This window comes from Bradysia coprophila, chromosome III (assembly GCF_014529535.1).
Source record: "Bradysia coprophila strain Holo2 chromosome III, BU_Bcop_v1, whole genome shotgun sequence".
Classification (NCBI taxonomy): Eukaryota; Metazoa; Arthropoda; class Insecta; order Diptera; family Sciaridae; genus Bradysia; species Bradysia coprophila.
The window spans coordinates 5,009,968-5,033,681 of NC_050736.1; the positions used below are offsets into that span (position 1 = coordinate 5,009,968).

The following is a 23,714-nucleotide window of genomic DNA, read 5'->3' on the forward strand; positions in this document are numbered from 1 at the left end:
AAAACGAAGAAAGTTATGAATTCAATTTAATCATCTGTACATTTCCCGAAATTTACTATTTTATACCAGTAGGTCAGTAATATATTTGAAAGATTCATTATTCATTCTGCATAGAATATTTGAAATATACCGAAAACGTTCATCTGTTCATATAAAAACCTCCAATGATTGTGCTACCTCCGTTCATATACGGGAAAGTAAAGGAGGTACAATAATAAATTCCAAAAAAATTCATGTATGTGCAGAGCACACGGGTCGTGGAATAATTTGTTAAATTAAAAATTTCAACTTAAAATTTATGTTTTTAACTTCTAAGATAATATTGACAGAAAAAACCAATCGTCCAATGGGACACACTGTTTAATGTATGCACGTTATCTACATCGCTTTTGATTGTTCCAATGAAAAAATATGCTAATGTAAACATTGTTGTTCTCTTGAATTCTTGGTATTGTGTTGAATCGACACTATTTAGCAGTGAATGGTTAGATGCCGAGCTGTATAATTGAATTTCATTCAGTAGAAGTTCAGATGTGATCATGAACGTCAATTTGAAAATTTTGTTTTTGATTATAATTTTTGTGTGGAAGCAAAACGGTTTTTTTGCTGCATCAGCTGGTATTTCGTGTAAGGACGGTAATGGAAAGTCGGTAGACTGGTAACTATTGAACGCTTTCAACGTTTATGAATAATAATAATAAGGAGTGTGTAACGATCAGGTTTTATGCATACAAATTACCATCAACATATAATGGTGCTGACAAAAAAGATAATGGCTTATCGTTTTTATACATCACGGCTACATCAAGTGACTTGAAACGTTGGACTTTATCAGACAAAACCGTTGATGACCCTAACAGTGTTATTGGCAGGACTGTGGCTCAGGGTTCCGTGGACGAAGTATGACTGAATACTTTTAATATACTTATAGAATCTTAGTTAATTGGTTAATAGGGAAGATTAGTTGTCGCGTACAATGATGAGCCACCAACTGAAGATCCAGTTGGCACCGATGGACATACGAAAGGTCTTGTTGTTGCAGATAAATACTCAGGATTTTGGTTAATTCATTCGGTACCGAAATATCCTGATTATAGTGCAGACAATTGGTATCCGCACAGTGGACGACATTATGGTCAAAGTTTCTTATGCATATCAGTCAATGCAACACAAGTCGATAAAATTGGAAAGCAATTGATTTACAACGAACCTGATATTTATATAAACAGAACCAACCAATTTGGCAATCTGTATCCATTTCTATATAGTGCTGTAATTGGAAAACGAATTAAACAGCCACCATACTGGAATGTAGAAACAATTTTGTCAACGAAAGGAGTGGAGTTTCACTCATTTGCCAAAAATCGAAGTTTCAAGAAAGAACTTTACGAAGATTTTGTTGCACAAACTTTGAACACAAATTTATACGTCGAGACATGGTGTCACGGAACTGGACTCATACCCTCCAATTGTCCAATTTCAAAGCGAAGGTAACGACTACAGACACAGTTATTGAAGTTCAGCAAATAACATTCGGTTGCCTCTATTTTAATTTAGTGTGTGGAATGTTACTGCAATTAAAATGGACCAATTCCGCTATGAATTTAATTCTACGGAAGATCATTCCAAGTGGGCTGTTAGTACGGAAGGTTCTTGGATCTGTGTTGGAGATATAAATCGAGCTGTAAGTTAACACACCTATTGTTGGGGTAATGGTTTATTAACATTTTGAAAATAGGAACACCAAAAAGTTCGTGGAGGTGGAACAGTGTGTCAACAATCGGTAGTTTCTGAAGCTTACGCAGCTTTAATCAAATCCTTTGCTCCTTGTCCGGCGTCGTAGTTTGCTTGAGTAATTTATGATTTTTCAATGAACATCAATAAATAAAAGAAAAATTCGTAGAAAGAACAGTCGCTGCTAATTTTATAATTCGACTGAGTGTGGGAATGGTTGGCTCGTCGCATATAGTATTAATTCAAATTGCTTTAATGGGACCGTAAATGTGTTGCAATTCGTTTGAGAGATTAAGTTTCGCTTAGAGCTTTGAATCAACTGGGTAATTATGTTGGCTATGAATTTCCGCCCAACTAAAATATGCAAAATTCGGATATAAATGCATTTTCCAGCCACACATTCCAAACAAACTCCATAAGTGCATGCCATTAAAACATTAATAAGCAAATCAAAAGGGATCCTTGAAAGGAATTTAAGCATGTAAACTTCTAGTGTATTGAACAAGCACACGAAAAAGATAACCCAACGGATCAACAGATGAGCGTTATATTTTTACATGAATAATTCATTAGCCTTTGAGATGGTTCCCACACAGAAAATATGTTATGTATCACCGCATTTCGTAAGTACATAAGATCCCAAATCCCATTATGAATTATTTCGAACCATGTATGCGATGAACGCAGAGCATGGCCCAATTTAATGAACGAGATACTTCAGCTAGTATGGTCGCATGGATGAAAGCATATCATAATGCATGGCTCCCATAAGCCCCCGCTGCCATTTTATTATTACAATTTTACATGCATAACTTATCCCATTTGGAATTGGAACCACCTATTTGTGCTATGTATTGAGTCTGGTTTACCTCTTAACACGGTCGTTGTATGCTCTGAAATAATAATTATCTGTTCAAAATGCGTTATTAAGAGTCCATGGACAGAGCATGATATACTGTTTGACGATTTATTATATACAAAGCACAGTTTTGGCCGCCTTTACAGTCACAGAGCTATGTATGGAATATGAAAGCAGTTCATAGCACGATGCATGATGATAATGTTTGAATGATTAATGAGTTGCTGTAAGTATCTTTGCCGAATGCAACAAACATGTTTAGGGAACGATATGGTAGCTTGTTACCCTTGTTGCCGGGTCATTTTTTGCAGTTGTCCCAAAACGCTTTTAACATCACGATTCCACTGCAATACACTCATTGATGTGGAAACAACACAGTTGCGACGCAAGGAATTAAATCTTATTAAGAACTGGTGGGAATAGAAATGGTAATCTGGAAACTTGCAGGCCTTTTAGAAGCATGGGTAAGATACAGTAGATTAGATTGGAAGCCGTGGAGAGTAAATGTATGTACGTGTAAGAACATTTTCCGTTTGGGACATACAATAAATACTTTTGAGCTTTACCAGAGCATGCAGATATAATGGGTTTATTACTTCAGTTGTTTGAGGCATCGATCGCAAAGTTTTTGGTACATAATCTACTACTTCATTAGATGTTTGATACATTTTGCTATATATAAAGTTATATTACTTATTTTTGTCGTGGTGGTCGATAACAGATGGCAATAAGTTTTTAAAATCAAAATATAACGCGATACGCTATTGTATACTAGAGCTAGGATAGCATCAGTCTAATTTATATTTTAAATCTTTTACATAACAAGGAATAAAAAGTTGAAAAGTAGAGTTGTCAGTTGTCGTGTCGATTTTGTTGATCCGAGGCGAAGCCGAGGTCAATAAACACACGAAAACGAGACTTTTCAACTTTAATCCTGAGTTATGTAATGGATTTATCCCTAGTTATGTAATAGTACATTTCGTACCTAGGATTCGTCGCACTTTTTCTCCGTCCAATATGATAAATACTATTCGTACCACGGACTAAAAGTCTTTTTTAGCGTATTCGATTCCAAACCTCGCCTTCGGCTCTGTCTGGAAACTTCTCACACGCTAAAAAAGACTTTTAGTCCTAGGTACGAAATGTGCTATTACATGCTTTTGAAACCTAAACCAAATTTCTTGTTTTCCCTAGGTGTGTAATAAGCCACTTTCGACCCTAGGGAAAACCAAAGCATGTAAAAGACTACTGAAAAAATGTAAGCGAATTACGTTTTTAATAAGACTCTTCTGTGAACTCTACAGCTCGGAACAGATTCTGACCTGAACTGAATGTAAAAACATAGCTAACGCCGACCCGTACGAAACACCTATTCGTATCAAAAGCCTTTAATGTGAAACTCTTCATTTCTCTTACTTCATTTTCTTCTCTGCTGAAAAACTATTCTCCCTTTAAAATCACTTACATTATCCACTCTTTGCCTTGTTATCATATGCAACTAAATTGCCGGAGTAAATATAGACAGCCCCGTACGAAGACAAATTTCATAAATTCCTATTTAAACAGCTATATACCGCTATATTTACCTATATTTTCTTATAAATAAACATTTCACAGATGAATATGCTATTATATAGCTCTATATGCCTGTATATAGCTCAATATAGCTGTATATGGGTATATACTTATGTATGCCTTGTACTCAGCTAGAATGTAGTAGAGAATAAAATTATTATTCATTCATTCATATAGATGTCCGTATATGGAATCCCTGAAACCCCACACACATAACAAATTATTTCCATGTTAACAGAAACTCTCTAAGTATCATTTTTCCCAAGGTATTTCTATTTTACTAAAATCCAATATGGCCGCCGGCAGCCATTTTGTTAGGAGACCGGAAATAGTACCGACGCTTTACATTCGTTAATACCTTTCAAACAAAAAAAAATTCATGAAATTCGGTCAAAATTTACTCGAGATATTGTCAAAATACACCACGTTCACTGTACTTCCGAGTAGCCAGATAAGAGCTCACTACAAGAGACCTAACTCACGCTCCGGAGAACATAATTTCATAAACTTTTTTTTCCCTGATTGGTACGGTCAATACCTATCTAATAAAGCTAAAACGAACGAAATATGTTCAAATGTGGCCGACCTACAAGCAAAAACTGCTTGCCGCCCTGTGCCTGTTCCACACCAAGGGGTCTAACTCACGAGTCGGTCATCCGATTGCCATAAACTTTTTTTTTGTCGATCGGTATTGTAAATACCTTTTATTTGACGTATCACTTACAAGTTTAACGTTTAAATGTCCGGAGATATCTTCGAAAAACCGTAAAGCACTTATTGGGCCACAGCTCGGGAGGGGTCGATCCAAAATCACTCATCTTCGAACTTAGCCTGTCTTTTGACATTACCAAACGGGAAAAAAAAGAATTTTCAAAATCGGATGCGTTTTACTCAAGTTATCGTGCAGACAGACAGACGGACAGACGGACAGACGGACATTTTTTTTTCTCGCGGATTTGGCATCTCTAGACAACCACAATAGGTTTCCCCTTACTCAGGGAGTCCAATTCGACGTGTTACAAACGTATGCGTAAACCTATAAGACCCCAGTACTTCGTACGGGTCTAAAAACACGTTCTGAAATTTTAACCTGTTACAGACGGCAAGCATATGATGAGTATTATTATCCGTCTAATACTTCACTCGATCAAAGTATTTTTAATCTGTTGATTTTAAATCTTGTACTTCGATTTTTTTAACTTGCATTTTACTATATAAAGGTCCATATTACCCAGATCTTGTTATTATTTTTGTCGTCGTTATGAGTTTGCCGTATATAACAAGTTATAATTCAGATCATATTCAATTCAAAGTGATCTGATTCGGATTTTTGAGTGAAAATTTCAGATGGTCTGATCTGATCTGAAAAACATTGAAAAAGGTCAGATTTTCAGCCTTCAGATCAGAATAAGATAAGATCAAAATTTTGAGAACAGTTTCAGATCGGATAAATTTCAGTTAAATCTAATGATTGGATCTGTTCCGAGCCCTCGTAATCTCTTAGCAACAGTAATTAAATATTCTGTTTTCAACGACAACAAAATTTAAACACTGGCTATCAGACCATTAACTTGTAAAAAAAAAAACAAAAACTTGCACCGGAGATTTTATGTCGTCGCCTTTAAAGATTGTTTTTATTCCTGTGCATTTATTCTCGAAATATTATATCCCTTTTAATATACGGTTTTTTTTCCTTCTCGGATGTCATATGACAATTGAGGGCAAAATGACCTACACACAGAAGCAGTGACATAGCTTTTACATTCGAAAGGTTGTTGTTACATTTATACGTGCTACGAATAGAAAAATTCATCAGACAAGAAAAATGTTGTCAAGTAGCATATTTCACCAGAAGAGAAAAAACAACAAATCGATTTAGATGTCCTTTTTCTGTTTTTTCTTCGTTTTTTTTTTCTTCTCTATGATAAATTTTTGACAGCACGCATTCACTGGTAACGGTTGAATTCTAGTAAAACTTTGTATGGGATTTCGGAAAAAAAAACTATTTACGGGGGACAGTAAAAAACAAAATAATTTCAGCCAGAAGCAAGTAAACATGTTTTTGGAACCGAAATGAAAATAAATTCAATAGTCCGCAATATCGTTCACACGAAATTAAATAGAAGAATCTTTTCCGGCAAATCAACCTTTTTATATACAATAATGATGAGTGTGTCCTTCAAACAAATACCTTTAATGTGTAAAAAATAGCTTCCAAGGTCATTATTGAGCCGAAAGTAAAATGACGTATGGACGAAATAATAGTGAATGTATACGATGAGTGTCAGACCATGAGAATTAGGTAATAAAAATGGGAATTGAATATAGTTCTAATGTGACCAATAAATATTTAGTGTCGACGTTCCTCATAGCTGAAACAAAATCGGAATTTATTATGCTACGCATGCAGTGCATTTAGAAACTAATTTGTGGTACAATAAGTATACTACGTCGTTAATAATAATTCTAAAAACTAATTGTACCTTAACGAAAGAAAATGAAGAACATTAAACAAACTACTTTACGTCACATAAATAACTCTAGTGTCAGAAACTTTGGATACTTAATCGTCCAAAATATTGATCTTATTGATGATGAATGTTATTCTATTGACTTTTGCAACAAGAAGATGTATAAAGTCAAAAGCAAAAGTTGAAGAAGAAAATCACCGTGGGTGGGTAAGTACATCAATTTAAATGTATGATTAAATTAAGTGAAATTTCAGTCTATTGAGTTTCAATCACAAAAAAACTATGTCGATTGTTGAGGAACTCATGTATCTAGTATAAATTTGAAACTTCCAAGATTTAAAAAAAAAAATTCTACTGACTTTTTCTTTTCCGCGATGAAGACTTGTAAATGCATATTCTGACAGACGTAATCTAACTTTTAATGTTAGTTTTCAAAATATTCTCTAAGTTAGTCTGTATTTTTATATCTGATTGTTTTTACTACAGTGAACGACATCTCAAATGTCTCACTGTCATTTTTTTCAGAGAATGTCATTGTGAATTTGCAATGACACAATAAAATTCTCAGAAAAATTTGACAGTGAGACATTTGAGATGTCGTTCACTGTAAGAGCAGAAAAATGTTAAATTAAAATCGTGCAAAAAACACTTTTGGTAGTTTCACATTTTCATTTTTCGCTGTAAAAGCTGAGATAGCTACGATAATGATCCTATACATGTCATGTACATCAAAGATAATATCTCTTTTTAAAAACACAACAAAACCAAGCAAAAGAAAAACAATCAACTACATGAATCACGCACCACGATTTTGTGCGCGTCCGGGTGCCCACCCAGATATGTTTTTGGCTTTATCAGGTGTATCCATACCGCAGCAAAAATCCGCATCTGCAAATAAAACAGGGAAATGCGAATGACTCTATGATTCAAAGCTAGGTTTATTCAATCTGGTTATTAGCGAAATGCAAAAAAAAGTCGAATTTGTAAAAATATAATCAAATTTCCATATTTTTTTTGAATGACTGCAAAGCATTTTAGGCTGGATGTTATAATTAATTTAATCGATGCTGACAAGTTCGCAATGTGTTGTTCAATTAAAATTAGTAAATATTGATTTTAGAGATGAATTTGTTTTTTTTTTCCGAAAATTATACAGAGTCATCATGCTGTTAATGTTATATCAAATCAAAATAAAACTTCGAATGCTGGTAATTGATTATCACTTTCCATTGATAGCAGCAAAACATACAAAAGAGAAACATTTTAAGCAATGAATCGTCGTACACCTCCAACAGCATTATATTCTCAATATAAAATTAGACGATGACAAGCATTTTTCAAAGTTATTTCAACTCTCAGTGACGTTTTATTTTAGCCTAGTTTCCTGGTTGTTATATTGCCCCTCCCAGTGGAATAGGATCAAAATTTTTCTCTCGTTTTTTTTTTTGTTTTGGCGCAAATGCATTACACTCAGTTCCACTTAAATAAATCAAAGACTGGGAGGTCATGCCGCTCCACGTGCATATCAAATATTTTATAAACTTTATTTTGGAAAGACATGATGAAAATACTGCTGCATCAAAAAAAAAAAAAAACAAACGTATTGCGACAGTGCCAACTATTGACTGTGTAAGTTTTCTCAGATACCCACGGAGAGTGCGGCGTTCAGTATTTGCTTTGCCAAATAACTTAAGCATAATTTCTAGGAATAGTTCATTTGTTATTCACTTTTGCAATCAAAACACATTTTGACTGTTAATTATGTTACTCGTAGATGCTATTGGCAGGCCATTTCACCAGCAAATAGTCTTTGTAAAAGGAAAAATGTTATTGGCAGGCGCCTGCTAATAGCCTCCGTAAAAGGGAAAACACTATTCGCAGGCAAGTTCGCCTGCTAATAGCATCTTTAGTAATAATTTGGCTATTGGCAGGCGCCTGCGAATAGTCACTACGATGTTAAAATGGTCGATCAATGAGTACTACTCGAAGCTACTCGAATGATCAATAATTTCATTTCTTCATTAACTCATTATCAGATTAATGACGTAGCAGTTTAACAGTCATAGTAATATTCTTCAAACACCTTGTAGCTACTACTTCTGTTATGAACGACACCAAAATTGTTCAGCCTTAGTAAAAATTCTGTAGATTGGGCGTCAGTATAATGAAGATAAAAATTTGCTTCAGCTGATAAGTCTTGCTATCACTACCACGCACGTGCGAGTAACAAGTATAAGCAGTTTTATTTGTATGACTGGACCAGCTTAAAGAAATTACTATCTCAATTTCACTGACGTCCGCTGTATATTGCGAATGTACTCAGTAGTACAGATTGAGAATTATAAGGACGTACAAGGTCAATCCAATTTATGTCATTTATTCCCCAAAATCAACGTTAGTATACAAACGCATACGTACGTATTGGAATGGTGGTAACGTAAGTGGATATGGGGAATGCATTGAGAAAATTTTATTTTAATTGTTTGAAGTTGTCCGCGTGTCAAATTCACACTCTGTATCAATGAACGTAGAAAGTAGAGAACTTTACCACATGTGCAAATTAACAGAAAAAAAACCTTGAAGAAAAACTCCAGAATTTTTTTGTTTCAATATTAAAAGTTAATGAACAACTTACCGTCAACTGGTGGTAAAAGTCTCTTATCGTAGCGTGCATTTTTAAGCAAATGATCTAATATTTCTTTGTCGGATTTTCCTTCAGCAAATCTGAAATTCAAATTGCAAAATTTATTATATAACAGGTATAACAGGCATGGATTAAAAAAGCGGATGAATTAGAGTTTAAATAAAGAATAACACAGCGAAACCTGTTTTAAATTGGAAACTGAATAAAACGACAACTTGCTCGAATATAGGTCGGCTTACACCAATTTCAAACAACATTGTGAAAAAGAGGGAAAAATATATTTAAAGCTTTGGCAGGAGTGTGGCTGGATTACGTCTTTATCTGCATATAATGTATAACAGAATAAAACCAGACGTCTTTTTTTAAACACACTAAAATTTTAATAACTGTGGTTTTATATGAAATGGGGTGTGTTAGATTTATCTATATTACTCCCTGTGGCGGAGTACTTCCATGAGGTGCCCTACTTTGTTAGAGTATAAAACAATGATTTGATGTTAGTAAATTTACGTGAGCATCTTTTCATTAAATAAAGTTCATCTAATATTATACAAAACCTGCGTTGGAATACAAGAACTAAGAGAAAAAAAACCCATAATCCAAGACATAATCACAGAAATCAACCGAAATTGGTTTTCTTTTGACAAAGTTATCCCATTGTCGATTCCAACAAGAATATTGTATGAACAAACGTGTGTCTGAACTACATAATCAAGTTAATATTCGCTTAGTATGAGGATTTTTCATCTGATTCGATATAATAGCCCTAATACTAAGCCAAAAGCTTATACCTCCGTTCGGTAGCAAAAAAAACAACCTCAGGCAGATATAACACATTCCAACGTAAGATGGACTATAAATCACAATCAAAGGAAAAAGTTTATTTTGGAAATTGTATTAACAACTTGAACGTACGAATTGTATACCTGTTTTACATAGAATGTGGATATATTTTCATATGAACAAAACCAAATACGTAAACGGGAAAATCGATGAAGTCTTTTGGAAATTTAAACGTCTACTTTGGATGCTATACACATACGCATATCTTAAGTTACATGGACAGGGTGTTTCCTTACCAACCACATTTCCGAAATTCAAAATTTATTTTTATTTTTCCCTAATTTTGTATTCACGTTACAACTTGTTCTGTCTAATTTACGACAAACTTCGCAAAATGTCGAATAGAAATTTAATTGAAAAAATGACCTGTCAGAGTCAATGGCTATGAGCGACACAAAATACAACATAATTCAGTACGCAACCTTCCAGGAAATTAATTGCTTTTTAATGTGACGCTTTGTACAAGCTTTGACAAGTCTAGAATACGAATAGCTTGTTAGAGATAAACGCAAAATAAATCCAATAAGCCCTGTTTCAAAAATGCCTTCCTTTGTCTAAGTACAAATGCGGTCAACCATCATCAGCTTAACGATTTTTTTTTTAGTGAATTATGAAAGTTTAATGTGATCAAAGTTTTGATAAATCGCCTTTACGACTTATATGTTCCTAAAACTAATGAAACCTTATCCCTATTCTATGTGTGCTTTACTGGTAGAATGAAATCGGTATGATAACGTTGGAATAGAAATTATTTTCAATTTAAAACAAAAAAAAGTTCGCCAGCACTACACACTTTAAGGTTACATGTTCACTCATATAAAACTGACATTATTATTAGAAGATGTTTTGATATTCTCTCGGGAAAATCGCGAAAGAGAAATTGTAATGTCGTGCCTGTGTTAACAATGCATTCTGTTTCTACTTTCCTAAAAGTAATTCCCAAGAAACGTTGATCGCATAATGGGAAACAACACCCTACCACAGTTTAAAGATGGAATCCAAAATTTTATCGACAGCTTTAAAAGCAAATGACTTTTCACTGTCGAAACTAAGGCCTTTGGGAAAAAGATTCCTCTGAAGTGTAAACGGTACGGAAAGAAAAGTTGCATATTGATCGGAAAATATAACAGTCTGACAATGAACGGAGCAAACAGAAAAAAAAACGAACAGCAAGAGAGACAATGGTTTTAACAAGATTTAAATTATTTTGCGATAGCTTTGCGGTGTCAGATAAACATTTAGAAAAGATTTTATTGCATCAATTTATGTAACATATCCGGATGGAAATCTTCTCATTTCCCATTTTGATAGTTGATGGTACGAGAGAAGAAAAAAAAAAACGTTCTGCAGTAAAACGATTTTATGTGCGAACCGGTTCATCAAAATGCTATGGGCAAATCTAAATAATTCTTGTCCCATTTCCCGAGTCTGAGGGTTTTATATTCGACATAAAACCGAGAAGAGATAAATAATGTTGAGAATTTGCAAGCCACACCTTTTACAACAGCCACGCTTGCAATGTCAATTAAAAAAGTCTGTCCCATTTTATATTGCTAACACATACACGCGCGCAAATGAAAGTGTAGCTTTTGCTTTTTATAAGGTAAAAAACTCCACTGAATCTAATAATAAACTGTAAAAAGGCCTGTTCGCTTTATATATATATAGATAGATATAAACGTGGCATTGGCATTTATAATCGTATTAACGGGGTGAGGTCAAAACTGCAATAAAACTGTAAAAACGTATACAGCATGTAATTTAAGTTGTACTACATTTCAAATATCAAATCGATAGCTAACCTTATAATTTTACAATAAAAGCACAAAAATGGAAAACAGTTTATTGTACATTGCCACGTTAATTATCGAGAATTGTTTTTACGGATTCTTATTTCCGATGAATAATCAATATTATATGTTATACCATCCGAATATAGACATGGGTACAAAACGTCTCTTTTCGGTTTCATATATCAATTTATTAACATGAAACAGGCATGTCTCTGTAACAGACACAAAAGTTATTAAGTCTTGAGGTTTATCGGTTGATTTATTTATATTATTTTCTCCTGTGTGTTTTTGATAATATTACGACATAAAATACTCGACTTCGGTTATATTTTAATAAAATCTCAAATTGTGAGGCAGAATACGTTCGTTTAATGAGACTATTCGGGTTTCGTATTATTAAAAGACAGCATGCCATCGGTAAAACGTCTACCGGAAATTGTGTGCTCGACGGTTACATTTGATATCATTTCCACAAAAAAAATTATGAATATTACAACAAAAGTAAATTTCTCAATTTAGTTTCCCTTAGAAGAGTTAGACGGTAACATTTGGAATGAACGGCTGTGGATTCGGATAATGTCGAACCTAAAGCGAACTTTAGATCTTGGAATATATTTTTGTTTGGTACATGAGTGTATTGCACGATGGCGAATTTAAGCAAAAGGGTAAAGGTGGTTACTAATAATAAAAATGGAAAATCTGGTCCATAGATAAGGTTCAGAAATTTCTACAAAGGATAATCTGCTTGATGTCAATTCTTCAACCTGAACTAAAGTGAAAATATTTGTTTCTTACATTACAAAATGAACACAAAACTGAATTTGTGAAACGTAGTACCGGCGATAAGTCAAACTATTACAGAAAATCTATTCGCAGGCACCTGTGAGGCGCAATTTATCAAAGGGAAAAGCTATTCGACGGTTGCGAATTGCACATTTACTACACTATGCTTTAGTCATTCACAGACAACTAAAACATCTGCTTTGTTCCTAAAGCTTGACATCCCTGGGGTGAGCAAGTACACGATATCTACTTTCGGTATATGAAAAGAATATTCAATTCGCAAAGAAAATTTATTTATAGTTGATAGTGAGTGAAGTAGATAGAAATTTATTGCTAAGTCGTTGTACATACATTCAACGTGAACTTTACACAAAATATGCACAACCCCCTCGTAGTGCAACATTTCAGACAAATAAAAAATGCAAACAAAGTGTGAGATGAGGAGACACTACAATGAATACGATGTTCATTTTTCAAAGTCATTTACTTACATTGGATGTGGTGTATCCGATGCTACTGGTGTCGTTAAATAGCATAATGCCAATATGACACTTGAAGCCGCATACAAGCACAACGACTGTCGCACCAAATGGTGGCTGTTTGTCGTAGCGGTCGTTGGTTTATGGCAAAGATTAAAGCCCAACAATTGCGAAAATCTTGAAACAACTACATTTCCAATGTTTTGCAGGTCTGGTGTCGTCGTTGAGAACGTTTCGTGGATGTGCGGTTTTACTTTGATTTTATTTTCTATTGTCTCCTTTATGTGATAATTGTCGTCGAGTTCGTTTATTTTTGATTGACTTTGAGTTAGTTTTAATTTTTCTTTTGACTTTTGACGCGCTCTCTCGCACGGGAAACCCATATTATGACATCTGAAAATGAAAAGAAAACAGAATATAAATAACAAGCCTAATAGATTAAAAACATGCTGACAAATTGAATAAAATGAGCTGAATTGAAGACTATTAAGTTACACCCGAGCAACCTTTCACAAATGACAAGAATATCTCCAAATTATCCTACAATAATCTTGTACTTCGTTTGTTGCTCAGAGGCAATGTGATAACCAGTCATACGTACATAGTCGTACTAAAACTTCCGAAGCGAGAAGCGGAAACAAAATACATTTCTCACATTTCAAGAACTTAGGGAAGTAATGGTTCCAGAAATTCTCAATATAATATCGAAGTTCAAAGACAGCACAAAAAATTGTACTATGATTTTCACAACAGAATTAGTAGTCTACATCCTGCCTTAAAGTTTTTGTAAATCTATTGAGTTCGTCGTGTAAATAAATCGTAAAATTTTCAAAATTTGAACAGATAATTGTGCGTGAAAAGGGAGATAATCATGCCTTCGAAAATGGAATCTGAGATTCAATAACTTCACTATATGCTTGGCCGCCAAACCAGTTTTCCTCGATTAATTTTTCCCTTGTCATGATATCACTGATACAGAAAATCCTGTTATTAATGGTTTAACATATGTGTGTACATGCCTGGCAGATATCATCAGCACGGCAAAAAAAATATATCAACAAGCAGCTTAGAGCTTTTATCAAAACATTAAATTAGATTGATGACGATGGTGATAATCACAAAAGTGCCGATTATTTTAATTACGATATTAACAGATAAGTGGATGAATTTTTATATCTTGCCTGTATGTATGTTTAAGTAGGCACAGTACGAAACTAAAAACGAAGATTGTGAATGTATACGTAAATGGTTTTGGCCTTTCAGAAACAGTCAAGGGAATCACAAGTTGTGATTCACAACAAAGTCATTATTTAGTCTATTAATTCATTTGTGAAAAGTATATTCTAGATGTTGATACAAAATCTATTACTTCGAATTTCATATCCCACATTTCGATATAAGACACATATATCAAACTGTTTCTGTATAGGATAATCGATGAAAAGTATAAATCATATTTTTGTTTAAGCTCAAGTTTTGCTCTGTGTTCTTTTGCTATGCATAACAAATGCATATGAATCGACGACAAATTTTTGTGATTGGCGCAAATTTACGAGCTAAAATAACCGTTTCTTTCGACTCTTTATAGAAACGAGCTAAAATAACCGTTTCTTTCGACTCTTTATAGAAACGAGCTGAAATAACCGTTTCTTTCGACTCTTTATAGAAACGGGCTAAAATAACCGCTTCTTTCGACTCTTTATAGAAACGAGCTGAAATAAGCGTTTCTTTCGACTCTTTATAGAAACGGGCTAAAATAACAGCTTCTTTCGACTCTTTATAGAAACGAGCTAAAAGAACAGCTTCTTTCGACTCTTTATAGAAACGAGCTAAAATAACAGCTTCTTTCGTCTCTTTGTAGAAACGAGCTAAATTTAAAAAAGGCAAAATTGTAAAAAAAATGATTTTGACATTGAAAAATAGATAAAAATGGATAAATCTGCCGATCACAAAAATATGTCGTCGATTCATGTGCATTTTTTATGCATAACAAAAGAAGACAGGAACATGCAACTTACACTCGCGGGATTTTGAAAACCGACACATTTTCTGTTTCTGTGTTTACTTCAGTTACCAGTAAAACCAGTAAAAAGCGAAACAGAAAATGTGTCGGTTTTCAAAATTCCGATAGTGTAAAAATTCTTTTTTTTTTGTTATGGGATAGGGTTTTTGCTGCTGGTAGAGAAAACGTACTAAAACGGTAAAAGTTGTCAAAAGATGTGACAGAAGGATACGCTAAATATACTGAAAGCAAACTAATTTCGAACGTTAACGACTGTAGTAGTAAGTTAAAATAACAAATATTGGACAAGAAGTGTTTTTAGAATGTTAAATTTCAACCGTCCAGATTCAGGCGACACCCTGTATAATAATAACAGGTTTTTCGCTGTCACCATCATCAATCAATCACCTTCAATTTGTATTTATGAACTTAAAAAAAGGGTTTATTCTGAACTGTAAGCAAAATTCAGGCTAGGTCGAGCGCCGTCGTCGAAGGGAGTATGAACAGCAGTGACAGCGTGGACAGCAAGACGTTGAGTCCTGACTCAATGAGTGAAATTTATGATAAATCCTTATTTTTACTATAACAAAATTCCAATAATACTTTGAGATTGTTACAAGTGTAAATTCTGCGCTCATAATTATACGATGCTCTCTATAACGAACAAGCAAGAAAACGAAGGTATTTTTCGAGGTACTTTTGAACCGAATAAAGACAAGGCTTTCCCACAATGGAAGCCTCCAGGCAAAAATTAATAAGCTTATTTCTGTTCTACCAATGAATCATGCATGCTTTCACAAATTGTATTGTTTCATACATTGTACAATTATGTGTAAACTATCATAGTAAGGTAATCATAGTAATCTACATAAAAGCTAGTTTAACAAAAAAGCTGAAATAATTACAACCATAATTGCAACACTGTCAGTATCAAAACCTTTTGTTGCTGATTTAAAGACTTATTACATTTTAATTTAGTTTTCACAATCTCACAGTGTAAATGCATCTGTTTTTCATGAAAGGAAATGGTTAATTACCGTTCTATATCCAACGCTGTTTCTTCTTATATCCACAGTCGACGTTACAGTTAGCAAATTCAAAACTTTTATAATTTGCGTATCACTTTTTTTCGTTTTCATTTAGACGACCATAACTTTATCAAAGAGAAAACATTTCCATATATTTTATATTAACCACGAAAAAAAAAACGAAGGAAAAACGTAGAAATATAACTCTTCTATATAGTATAATATCACTGTTATTCCAAGCGACCACCTTGCCGTGTATTGTTAAAGCACCGACACGGTATGTTTTTTTCCTGGAATATGCTGTATAATATCACATTGAAAAAGGTAACATAGAGAACATTGGATGTATGTGTAATAAAGAGCTTTTTTATGCAACTTGGAAAAAAATAAAAACTGGAAAAGTTTTGAAACACAATACAGCTCGAAAAGTTAAGAACTAAAATAATAAAACGAAATTCTATGTAAAAACTTCACTTCAATATTTCTTCTTCTTTTTTTTAATTTTTTATAATTTCTAGAATTATTTTAGTGTTAAAACTTTTATTTTTTTTTGTTTTGTTTTCGTATATTTTAACGCTTTGTCTATTGTTTTGTTGAACTGTGTTTTGGCGTACACTTTAACTTTGACAAATTATTCTTTCTCACTAAGCGTAAAAAATTCACTGTTCCAATGAGTCTGTTGTTCACTTTGCGCAAGTTAATTTCGTATTTTTAGTAAATCCTTCAACATAATCAAAGAAACTTTTCTTCGCTTTTCGTATACGGCTGCGGTAGTCCTTTATGTACAAAACAGTTTTATGTTAAACGTAAGCCTGCAACAAAGAGAAAAAACAAAATGTTGAAAAGAAAATGTTATAATATCGTCTCTAATAGTATATGGCGTTGGAAAAACCTTTTGTGTACGCCGAAAAAAGAATACAATAGATAGTTCCAATCATTATACCATGTTCTATTCTGTCTCTCTTCAATTCAATCTTTTCAATGTTTCTAATTTTAATACATAGCTGTGATGTAGTTTAAATATTGTTTTGCAATTCTTTGGCAATGAAGTTAATATCGTTTGTGGACTGAACAAAAAAGAAGAATCTCGACAATTGTTCGTACTGAGCAGCTAAGCTTTCGGTTTAGAAAGCAATTTAAAATTAAGATTCGGAAAACCAGGAGGAAAGCACGAATAAAAAACGTAATTTAGCCTTTTTTGTCAGTTTAATGGTAACATAATACAAAAAAAATCGACTTGAAGGTTTGGCAGCGAGAAAAGAATCCACTCTGGGTATTGCTCATTGTTCCCAAATTAAAAAGTAAGTTATTGAAGGCTTACCTAACAGATACCAATTTTTTTAGCTACCTACACTTAGTCTATTCCGTTAATATAGTTATTTGTTTACCAAGGTGAGAAGATAGGAAATTCCAACAAGACCGAAAATTGGAATGTCTTATTTCTCTCTCCCTGAGGTGAACACATAATCTTTCATCTGTGCGTGGCGTGTATATCCGTTTTTATCCGCGAAACAAATAAATCAATTCGTTTCGCCATTACACGTCATTATGGATTGTACAGCTACCACGAACATAAGAATTGCTATTTTTAGATACCACCCACACCCTCACGCAGAACTTCTAAAAAACATGGAACTCGAGAAAGTCTTCAGCTTCTTCAACAGACTAAATATCCAATTTTGAAGCGGAAAATTTTAATTTAATCATTATGAGACTTTAATCTTACAATTATATGATTGTAATTGGATACAAAAGAGGCCCAACATGAGGCCTAATTGTAATCTATGTAAATCGTTACTAGAACCAATAAACGTAGCTAATTAACTTCACCATTTTTAAAACCAATAGACAGTTGTAAAAAGAAAAAAACTCCATGTCACCCCACGACATAAGAGTTGAGAAAATTAAAAACTTTCTCAACTGAACTGTCATCAGAGATAGTGTCACCAACGCCATCTTGTCACCGCATTTAAGTGGAGAAAATAGGATTATTCGCGCCGCACACATGAAAAATCATAATCTCCTACCCAAACGAAAACAAATTTCAAATGGTTCACTCAAAACGGTGTTCTAGTTGTAAGTGTCGCAAACATTTTTGAATGAATGAAATGTTGGGTTGGGTTTTCTGCTTACAGCAAATTAATGAACGAACAGTTCGTTACGGACTACAAAAGAGGTGGGACCAATCGGTTACTATCAAAAGAGGTCGGTGAAAACAGTGACGAGATAATCGATAATTTTTCATGAGCTTGGATAAAAATGGTTTGATTCCTGATTTCTAGTAAATTTTTGATAATCTCAATGTGCATAGCCGTACTGTATACAGGCAAAGCCCATTAGTTTTTATTTTGCTTTCATTGTTAACTGTGAATTTAAATTCATTTACACTGACGCTTATGTAAATGACTTTGAATATTAAGTTGATTACACTATGTATACCAGCGCAAGAATGGTATTTCTTTAATTAAATTTCCTTTGAAAAATAAGAAATTTTCTTTTTATATGCCTCGTAAATGTGTCTAAATTACACGAAACACTTTTCTGTTGAACCCATTTTTTTTTCTTTACCATTCTTTTACACTCTCTGGTTCTTGTAAACTTGCAAAATAATTATGTTTTTAATGTCATTTCCATGCAAAATTACACCGAACTATATAGTTGGCTCTTACAGTTATCTCCAACAAAGACGACCGACTTTTCCTCACGTATACACATACACGTTTTCATTAAGTTTTCTAATTATTCAAATTGTAAAACCTGAGCTGAAAACTAGTTGAAGTGTTACCAGTGTACGTCATATAACGACCTTAGCTTCAACAATAATTTTGCCGACATTACCCCTGTTAAAACTGTTATGCATGTGTAATGCACACGTCAGATATATATTAAGATGGTTGAAAACTTGGAAACAATGGTAACGATATTAAATGTTACATAGGTTACTTTGTCCTAATCATTTTGTGGTCTTGTTATAGTTAGAAATTCATCCGAAACGTTAATTTTTATGTACACAGTACCGAATATTTGTCATACAGATGATGTCTGTTACCACTAACGATTGTTAGAAGTTAGGAATTCAAACTGAACGTAGAGAACCCGTTGAATCATTGATTACCTTAATTGGCAACGTCGGAAATATACATCAAGTTATTATTAGTGAACGTCCCGCTTTTCTCTGTCACCTTAGGTATTTCATACTTAAAGTACTTAATCAGGTATTTCCCGGAAATTTATATTGATTAGTTAACACAAATTTATAAATTACTAGTCGTACTCTTCTTCTATACGCTTTGAGAAAATCAAATTTTCGCCTAATTTCCGCCTGAATAGAGCATCTTAATGATCTCATTCATATTTATGGCATATTTATATACCGACGAACACAATCTTTTTCTTACGTAGAGTAGGTATACGGTTATACGTATGAAGAATGGCTGAAATTCTTGAACGTAAATAATTTAGCTTTTAAAAGTTTATGAACTATAGCATGTGTAGTTGCATGAATTTTGTTTGTTCACTGTTTACTATTTACCCTTTACTAAGAGTGTGAGGCAAACAATCCACTATGGTATACTAATAAATTTTTAATTTCATTTACTAATTGGAGTTATGATTAAAAGGCATGTTTATGTTTTCTTAAGAGGCTTAGGCCATACAAATATGGTTTCATGAATACCGATTGTCTTAATTAAATATAGAGTTCACTTCAACATTACGTTTCATTCGTCCTGTAAACGACATCAAGTGCAAATCTCAAATCCATCAATAATTAGACAAGCATATGCAGCACAAAATACGATTCAATTATACATTGCAGCCAATACAAATCAATACAGTTTAATATTGAACCAATCGTACACATGACAAAGTATAATAACTGATAATTCCACATATTGCAACACGTCATCCGTCAACATCAGTAATTGAATTTCCGGAGAAATTGTATTTTCACCACGTCTAAATAAAATGAGTCAGAAGTGAGGGATGAACTATGAATAAAAGGATGGAACGAAAGTCATTTGCAACGAAGGTGTCCGCCAATTTCAACTGTAGCTTGTTCAACTTTCGATATATATAATTTGATTAAGCGATGATAACTTTTGACTGAAATTTGCTTTTCCAATATAAGACTCTAGACGTTCAATACACAATTGTCCATATATACAATACGTTGAAGAAGAAATCGATATAAATTTTTCATATCAACAAAGAAAGTTTTTGTTTTTCTTATAATAAAGAAAATGTTAAAAAGAAAACATTGAAAAATGAGGTAGAGTTAAGGGAAAATTGTTAAAAATTTCATAAAATTTTCATTTTCCGACTTTGGTCGTACTTTCGCCTCTGCACAATAACGAAGTTCAATTTAATATTTATGGTAAAAGACTGCAAAAAATAACCAGAAGGAAACAATTGACCTAATATTATTTCATTCAGCACGGATAGAATGTTGAAAAACATTTTCGTATCAAAATTTTACATCCTGCGCTGTGTACACTGTACATTCATTTCCCTTGCATTTATTAAACCACTACAATGTGTATCATCATTCACAAAACCAACTTTATTAGATATTTTTTTCGCTCAATAGTAAACCTCTAGGAAAGGAGCAATTTCATGCGCAGCTAAGTTTAATAAACTTCTGATGTTTTATTACAACTATTACTTTTCTCTAATTTAATAAAAATGACAACGTCGTCGTCATACAATGAATACCCAGACCCATGTATTAAACTTTCTATTTAACGTTATTATAAATGTCTGAATTTAATTAACGGTATGGGTGGATTACACTGCGAGGATAGTAATGAAATACGTTTTCTTTATAGGAATTATAGGAATAAACATTAAACTAGTTAATCGCATTAAGCATTTTTCTTCGAAAGCAAAAGTTCTTTTTATTACAATGTTTCGTTGTAGCGTCATTCATAAAATTGAATGGGACAGAAAACAACGAAACACTCTATCCTATAAATCTGCTGAAACCAATATTAAAACGCTTTGAGGTGTTGAAAGTGCCATTAAAATTGTTCTTTACAGTCATCATATGCGGTTTGTATTTAAAATATTGTCATTAGTAACGTACTTCTGATGATTTACTACTGCCACACAGCTTATACGCGTGGTGTAGTAGTAAATCTAGTAAATGAACACGTGCATGTACCAGTACCACATATCACGTACATTTAATGAATAATAAGTACACACATCGTGGAAAATGCTTTTCAAATTAGATTTTACATTTAAAATTAATTTGAATGGAAAAATATGGCAACTTAAACATTTGCAGTAAAAAGCTTTTTCTTCTTCTGAGCACACTGATAAAAAAAATTCGTCAACATACATCCAGTATGTATGAAATGGCTGGCAGACAGCTTCATTTCTGCCTTACTTCGGATATGTATATTCCAACGTCTGGCAAGTATATCGTACATGTTCGATGTACAAACATACGAGTAACACGGATAGTCACGAGCAGTACGTATGACTATACGTCGGACACGTACGATATACAATGTATATTATACATGTCAGACGTTGGATATACATGTCAGACGTTGGATATACATGTCAGACGTTGGATATACATGTCAGACGTTGAAATATACATATCCGAAGTAAGGCAGAAATGAAGCTGTCTGCCATCCATTTCATACATACTGGACGTAATTTTTTTTATCAGTGCACATCCTTAACAAACCACGATCCAAAAATTGAAGTTGAAATAGGGAAATGTGGTTTGCAAACTAACGCCCAAATGAAGTAGATTTTTGAATAAGTATAAGTCATAAAATAATAGTCAGTGCTCTGTTCTTCGGTGAATAAAATCAAGTGCTACGACATTTAATGGATACTTTATTAAAGTGAAGGTTTTTACCAGAAAATATGGTGCAAAGAATGAAGTACTGAAAAAAATAGTGGTCCCTCAGGCCAAGAGAGGATTCTTACTCAAGTTTTTGTTAAGTTTATTAAGTTCATAAAATGACCGTAAAGATTTGAAAATTATAATTCAGCTTCAGCTTCGGTTAATCCTCAATTATTATTCGTTAAAATCACGAAAAACAATGGAATGAATGCCCAACGTATACAGTCGGTTGCTTCTTTTGTTTAAATGGTACGGTGATGCGAAATCTTTTACTTCATCACACGTTTTGATATATAGCATTATTATGACAATTGATGTCTGGTCCTAGCTTTCAATATTCCGAAGGTACAAAACTTTATTTTACCTGGTCAGGTAAGGTCAGGTCAGGTCCTAGCTTCAAAAAATAATAATCGCGAAAACTTGTCAAGGTGCGATTAGAGAATGATTTTCTTTCTGATATTTGATTAATTTGTTATTAAGGAAAAAACTTCATCTCAAAATGTTTTTTTGGACCAGCTCATTGCACTGCTCCTAGCATTAACACCGAGTCAAAATATGTGGCTTTAGTTTACCGCCTAAGATTGCATCTCTACAACAAAAGCAAGTCATGTAGATTTCCAAGAGAAACATAGATCCTACTGTTATTTCATTAGTCTCCGCAAATTTTCGATGGTAATCCTAGGAGTAGTGCTATGGTAATCTTCAAAGTTTTTAAGTATTTTAACTCTGTGGTTCGAGTCTGCTTCCTCTTTTTTATTATATTGATTACCTTATTCCCACAAATTCATTCAAATTATAAATTGGGAGCGAAAGACTTTGAAAAGATTTGACGGGAATTATCCAATTTTGTATCGACGTTGAAATATTTATACTAAGTTCATCAATATACTCTGACGCATATTATGATAATATTAAACTATGACAATACGATATACTAACGGACATATAACACTATTCGGGGGTATGAACATACCAATTTCCAATAAGTTTTTCAGAATGTTATTATATCTTTCCCATACAAACTTTTTTTTGTGTTGGTTCACATTTTCGGCGGAAATGAAAAACTTCTCTCAAAATTAATATAATAGAAATAGTCATTCTCCATCCAATAACATCTCAAATTTATGTCCTTGCCATCGTTCTTTGCACAAAAAGTTTTTAAATTGTTTTTTTTTTTGCTACATAATAATATGCTGAGATATTGTCAATAGTTATGAGGTATTGTACGATATATAGAACTGTGTAAGGGATATACGAGTTTCACATTCACACGAACCTCGTAGTATACCTTAACAAATGTTTAAACAGGGACACTCAGATGTTCAACTTTCAACTTTCATCTGATCCTTTGTCTTGAGACACTTTCAGTTCTCTGAGTTTGAAAATTGCACAAGAAGATCACAAGCAGAAAAAGATTTTTTTTTTCATTTTTTTTATACTACCATCTTCATACCATGCAATGTCTCAAGCAGAAAGCACAACACAAAAACTCAGATAATTTCAACATTTTTTTTTCTACAAGTCTTTTGATCGTAATATGCAACTGACAAGGCCATTCCAATTTTTCTTTCATTCCGTGCTGTTCTTACGTAATACTTTATGGGGTGACAAAATCAAAACAACAAGGGAAAAGTTTTTTC

General features: G+C 33.3%; 2 protein-coding genes across 16 annotated transcripts in view; one reads left to right on the top strand and one right to left on the bottom strand.

Moving 5' to 3' along the window:
* Positions 1-23,714, bottom strand: part of LOC119079355 (glutamate-gated chloride channel) — a 91,671-nt gene that overhangs the window by 44,227 nt on the left and 23,730 nt on the right. For 11 of the 15 annotated variants that reach the window (XM_037187255.1, XM_037187310.1, XM_037187227.1 and 8 more), the window contains exons 2-5: positions 16,221-17,023; positions 13,194-13,574; positions 9,275-9,363; positions 7,444-7,527 (exon numbers count right to left, since the gene is read on the bottom strand). In XM_037187255.1, the coding sequence (XP_037043150.1) occupies positions 7,444-7,527; positions 9,275-9,363; positions 13,194-13,564 (544 nt within the window). In that variant the 5' untranslated portion in view covers positions 13,565-13,574; positions 16,221-17,023. The remainder of the gene's footprint in view (positions 1-7,443; positions 7,528-9,274; positions 9,364-13,193; positions 13,575-16,220; positions 17,024-23,714) is intronic. The other 4 variants (XM_037187264.1, XM_037187245.1, XM_037187237.1 and 1 more) reach the window with 1 other exon arrangement.
* LOC119079451 (deoxyribonuclease-2-alpha-like) lies at positions 480-1,911 on the top strand. Its single transcript, XM_037187368.1, has 5 exons — positions 480-658; positions 720-900; positions 955-1,490; positions 1,558-1,684; positions 1,739-1,911. The coding sequence occupies exons 1-5, from the start codon at positions 540-542 to the stop codon at positions 1,841-1,843; spliced, it is 1,068 nt and encodes a 355-aa protein (XP_037043263.1). The 5' UTR covers positions 480-539; the 3' UTR covers positions 1,844-1,911.

What these genes read in the sequence shown, in the direction of transcription:
- LOC119079451 (XM_037187368.1), top strand. Translation starts at nt 540, where the DNA reads ATGAACGTCAATTTGAAAATTTTGTTTTTGATTATAATTTTTGTGTGG. An exon ending in AATGGAAAGTCGGTAGACTG is followed by an intron (nt 659 to 719) that starts GTAACTATTGAA and finishes TGTAACGATCAG; the next exon opens with GTTTTATGCATACAAATTAC. An exon ending in TTGGAGATATAAATCGAGCT is followed by an intron (nt 1,685 to 1,738) that starts GTAAGTTAACAC and finishes TTTTGAAAATAG; the next exon opens with GAACACCAAAAAGTTCGTGG.